This window comes from Microtus oregoni, unplaced genomic scaffold, assembly GCF_018167655.1.
Source record: "Microtus oregoni isolate MIOR12 unplaced genomic scaffold, Mior012 000122F_ref0000035, whole genome shotgun sequence".
NCBI lineage: Eukaryota > Metazoa > Chordata > Mammalia > Rodentia > Cricetidae > Microtus > Microtus oregoni.
The window spans coordinates 1,866,591-1,872,590 of NW_024544754.1; the positions used below are offsets into that span (position 1 = coordinate 1,866,591).

The 6,000-nt window shown below is 36.5% G+C and overlaps 1 protein-coding gene across 1 annotated transcript in view; it reads right to left on the reverse strand.

The window, feature by feature from the left end:
• Positions 1 to 4,581, reverse strand: part of LOC121444406 (sentrin-specific protease 6-like) — a 47,610-nt gene extending 43,029 nt beyond the window's left edge. Inside the window, exons 1-3 of the mRNA XM_041646220.1 lie at positions 4,474 to 4,581; positions 3,737 to 3,879; positions 768 to 810 (exon numbers count right to left, since the gene is read on the reverse strand). Of these exons, the coding sequence (XP_041502154.1) occupies positions 768 to 810; positions 3,737 to 3,879; positions 4,474 to 4,581 (294 nt within the window). The remainder of the gene's footprint in view (positions 1 to 767; positions 811 to 3,736; positions 3,880 to 4,473) is intronic.
• Positions 4,582 to 6,000: the final 1,419 nt, after the last annotated feature.

Sequence of the window (6,000 nt, forward strand, 5' to 3'; positions counted from 1 at the left end):
CCTTCATTTCAACAGATTAAAATAAAAGAGGCTGCTACTTGGCTACATGACCAATAGGAATAGCTTGCTTGATCTGCACTTGGACATCCACATGACGAAACATGCAATAAATATTAATGACATCAACTTGGTTGAAGGTTGCAGCATAAATTATGAATAAACATTTTTAATTACTAAAGGTAAAATCATGGAAAATAATATTCTTCACATTGCAAACAGAACTTTTTCTTAATGTCTTTAGTTTCAGGACACAGGATGTGCATCAACATTATATCCAGATATAAGGAGGACAAAACACATCACCATGGTTTCCAGAAGAAATAGGAATAGCATGGCACATCATGAACATCTAAATGATTAACAGATTCCTCTGGGACCAATGACATTGCTTGACTGCAGGTGGCATAATGAACTATGGATATCCTTTTAGTCAGATTGTAGTTTAATTCTTGAAAATTTACAATTCCATGTTGGTAGCACAGAACACTTGCCTTAATATGGTTATAAGGGGCCAGAGTGAACATCAAAATCCACATGATATCCAGTGATCAGATGGACAAAGCATATCATCATGGCTTCCACAAACAAGATACCATGGAGGTTTGAAATATAGACATCAGCGTGGTAAACAGAGGCAGGATCAATGAAATGGCCAATGCTGCAGGCAGCCAAGTATACATAAGAATTATGTCAATAAACTTAATTTCTAGTGGTTAGTTAAATCCTGGAAACTAACATTTTACACATTGGCAAAAATGAACACTTACCTTAACATGGTTACAGGTAGCAGTAGAGATCATGGAAAGCAACCTGTTATCCAGTGTTGAGAAGGTCATGAACATCAATATTACTTTCAGAGTAGTCAGAATACCATTGCAATTTCAAACATAGCCATATGTATGATTATGTTTATGGCAGCAGGCTTCAATTAAATCTTGCTGTTTTAAAGGATGTACATGTATAATCAATTGAATCTAGATTTCAGATGGTGGCTGATGTCATAGAAATTGACATTCTTCATACTGGCAACAAATAACACTTAACATGGTCATAGGTAGGAGGTGAGTTCATGGAATGCAAAATGATATGCAGAGTTGAGAAGATCATAACCACCAACCTTACACCCAGATGTAGTAAGAATATCATTACATTCACAAACTTGAGAATCCATAGCATTATCAGAGGTAGGTGGCATCAATTAAACCATCCTATTTGTCAGTGTCAACATGTATAATTGATTGCAAAATGGTTTCAGATGGTAGATGAGGTCATGGGAATTGACATTCTTCATGTTGACAACTCAAAACCCTTGCATCAACATGGTCTCATGAAGCAGGAGAGACATTGATCATACACATCAGATCCATGGACAAGACAGAACACTTGCAACATCATGACTTCCAGATAGAAGATAGCATGCATAAATAGGTATGTCCAATCATGAATATCAAATGGTTAACAGAGGTATCAGGGATCAATGACATCAGCTTATTTGCAGGCATCAGTATGACTAGGAGCTGACCACTTGCTTTTGTTGGTAGTTCAGTTCTCAGAAATTGACATTCTTCACCTTTATTAACACTGGGCAATTAGGTTTACATTCTCACAGATGGCAGGAGAGCTCATGAAATCAATGTAGGAGGAAACACAGATATAAACATGGCACCAGAATGAATAGAAATAGCACAGTAGGTCCTTTGTAGTACATCAATTTGGTAAACAGAGATAGGACAGATCAACATGGTTGCAAGTGACTCTGCATCAAGAATATCAACTGAGTTTACAGTTATAGGTTAAACCTTTAAAAATAACATGAAAGATGATGGAAAACAACTTCATTTCAAGGGTTAAGAAGAACACAGACTTCAACTTGGCTCCCAGTCCAATAGAAATAGCCCAGTTGTACTGTTCTTGGACATCCACATGATTAACAGAGGCGATGGATATCAATGACATCAACTTGGTTTCAGGTTGCAAGAAAACTTATGGATAAATAGTTTAAGATAACTATAGGTAAAATCATGGAAAATAATGTTCTTCACATTGCAAACACAATGTTTTATCAAAGTTGACAGCAGAGGTAGGACACAGTATGGGCATCAATGTCATATCCAGGAAAAAGGAGAGCCAAACACTTCACTAAGACTTCCAGAAATAGTAGGAATAACATGGTACAATTGATCATGAACATCAAAATGGTTAACAGAGTCCACCGGGACCAATGACATAGCAAGATTGCAGGGGGTGGCATTAATTACGGATATCCACTTAGTTTCAGATGGTAGTTCATTTCATAGAAATTTACATTCAAGTTGGCAACATAGAAAACTTTCATTAATATGATCATAAAGTGCCAGAGTGAACTTTGAAATCCATATGCTATCCAGTGGTCAGTGACATGGACCAAATTTATCAACATGGTTTCCAAAAGAAAGAACAATATAATGGAGCTTTGGAACATACACTTCAAAATGGTTAGGAGAGGCAGCAAGGATCAATGAAATGGTCATTGATGCAGGAGGCCATGTATATGAATTATAAATTTAGATTTTAGTGGTTTGTTAGATCTTGGGAATTAACATTCTACACATTGGAAAAATGAACACTTACCTTTACATGATCACAGGTAACATGAGAGGTCACGGAAAACAATCTGTTATCCAGTATTGATAAGATCATGTGCATCAGCATTAATTCCAGAATTAGTCAAAATACTATTGCAGTTCTCAACATAGGCATGCATATTGTTAGCAGAGGCAACAGGCTTCAATTAAATCATGCTGTTTTTCAGTGTCAGCATGTATAATCAATTGAAACATGAAATCAGATGATGGTTGATGTCATGGAAATGGACATTCTTCACATTAGCAACAAATAACACTTACCTAAACATGATCATTGGTAGGAGGTAAGATTATGGAATGCAAAATTGAGTCTAGAGTTAAGAAGATCATAACCATCAACATTACATCCAGATATAGTAAGAACACCACGGCAATTCCAAACATGGACATCCATAGGGTTAGCAGAGGCAGGAGGCATCAATTAAATTGTCCTATTTGTTGGTGTCAACATGTATAATCAATTGCAACATGATTTCAGATGATCGATGAGGTCATAGAAATTGACATTCTTCATGTTGACAACCCAAAACCCTTGCATCAACAATATCTCATGTAGCAGGACAGATATTAAACATCTGATTGAATATTAGATTCATGGGCAAGAAAGAACCCTTGAATCATCATGACTTCCAAAAATAGGAGGCACAAATTGGCATGCCCAATCATGGATATCAAATGGTTAATAGAAATATCAGGGAAAAAAATGACATCAGCTTATTTGCAGGGAGCAGTATGATTGGGAGCTTTCCACTTAGTATAGTTGTTAGAGCAGTTCTTGGAAATTTATATTATTCACCTTTACAACTCCAATACTTAGGTTTATGTTCTCACACATGGCAGGACAGGTCAAATAAATCAATATACTCTTCAGTGGCAAAAGGTATCACAGGTATGAATATGGTATCCAGAATTAATAGAAACATAGTCTGTACTTTGTTGTACATCAATTTGGCAATCAGAGGCGGAATGGATCAATGATATCAACATGGTTGCACATGACTCCATGAATCATGGATATCAACTGAATTTACAGTTATAGGTTAAATCTTTAAAAATAACAGGAAAGATGATGGACAACCACTTCATTTCAACAGATAAGAAGAATCACAGACTTGAACTTGGCTCCCAGTCCAATAGCAATAGCCCAGTTGTTCTGCTCTTGAACATACACGTGGTAAACAAAGGCAATGGATATCAATGACATCAACTTGGTTGCAGGTTGCAGCAAAACTTTTGGATAAATAGCTTCATATAACTACAGGTAAAATCATGGAAAATAATATTCTTCGTATTGCAAACAGAAGTTTTTATCAAAGTTGTCTCCAAGGACACAGGATGGAAATCGACGTCATATTGAGGAGCAAGGAGAACCAACCACTTCATCAAGACTTCCAGAAATAGTAAGAATTGCATGGTAAAATTGATCAAAAGGGTTAGCAGAGTCTGCCAGGATCAATGACAAAGCAAGACTGCATATATTGCAGCCTGAGTTATGGATGTCCAGTAAGTTTCAGATGGTAGTTCAGTTTATGAAAATTTACATTTTTTTATGTTACCAACACAGAACACTTACCTTAATATGGCCATATAGAGCCAGAGTGAATGTCGAAATCTATAAGATATCCAGTGGTCACAGGGACCACGATTATCATCAAGACTTCCAAAACAAAGAGCAATAGAGAGAAGGTTTGGAATATAGGCATTAACATTATTAACAGATTCAGTAGGGATCAATGAAATGGCCGTGGGTGGTGGTGTGTCAATGAATTATGTATATAAACTTACTTTCTAGTGGTCGGTTACATCTTGGAAATTAGCATTCTACACATTGGCAAAAATAAGCACTTACCTTAACATGGTCATAGGTAGCAGGAGAGATCATGGAAAGCAACCTGGTATCCAATGTTACGTAGACCATGAGAATCAACATTACTTCCAGAAGTAGTAGGAATACCATTGCAACTCAAAACATAGAGGTGCATAGCCAGCTGACATCAATTAAATCATGCTATTTGTCATTGTATAATCGATTGAAACATGATTTCATATGGTGGATGACATCATGGAAATTTACTTTCTTCACATTGTCAAATCAAAATTCTTGATTCGAAATGATCTCATGCAGCAGGACCAACACTGGATATACACATTGCTCCATGGACAAGAAATAACTCTTGCATCAGCATGGCTTCCAGAAATAGGAGGCATCAAACTGTACATCCAAGCATGAACATCAATGACATAAGTTTGTTTGCAGGTAGCAGCAATATTGGTGAATTTCAACTTAGTTTAGTTGGTAGTTCAGTTCTTAGAAATTTACATTTTCACCTTGCCAACACCTAATACTTACCTTTATATTCTCATAGATTGCAGGAGAGCTCAGGAAGATCAATTTGCTATTCGGGGGTAGGAAATAACACAGACATCAACATGGTATCTGTAACTAGTAAGAATATCATGGCAGGTTCTATGTTGCACATCAATTTGGGTATCAGAGGCAGATTGGATCAATCTTGTTTACATAGTTGGAGGTGACCCCTTAAATCATGGACAACAACCAAGTTTCCAATTGTAAGAAAAAGCTTTACAATTAATGTGAATGATGATTGACTTCACCTTCATTTCAACAGATAAGGAAAACCACAGGCTTCTACTTGGTTTCATGACCAATAGAAATATCCAGGTTGATCTGCCCTTGGACCTCCACATGGTTAAACAGGCAATGGATATCAATGACATCAACTTGGTTGCAGGTTGCAGCATAAATTATGGATAAACAGTTTCACATCACTACAGTTAAAAATAATGGAAAATAATACTCTTCTCATTGCAAACATAAATTTTTATCAACGTTGTCTCCAGTAATAGGACACAGGATGGGCATCAATATCATATCCAGGGCGAAGGAGGACCAAATGCAACACAATTGGTTCCAGAAGGAGTAGGGGTAGCTTGGTATAAATGATTATGGCCATCAAAATGGTTAACAGAGTCCACCAGGACCAATGACACTGCTTGACTGCAGGTGACGGTATGAACTATAGATATCCACTTAGTTTCAGATTGTAGTATAATTCTTGGAAATTTACAATTTTCATGTTGGCACCACAGAATACTTACCTTAATATGGTCTTAAAGAGCCAGATTAAACATCAAAATCCACATGATACCCAGGGATCAGAAGGCAAAGCATATCATCATGGCTTCCAGGAACTAGAGCAGTAGCATGGGGGATTGGAACATAGACATTAGCATTATTAAAAAGAAGCAACAAGTATCAATGAAATTACCCTTGGTGTAGGTGTCCATATATTCATAGATATTATGTATATAAACTTAGTTTCTAATTGTTAGTTAAATCTTGAAAATTAACGTT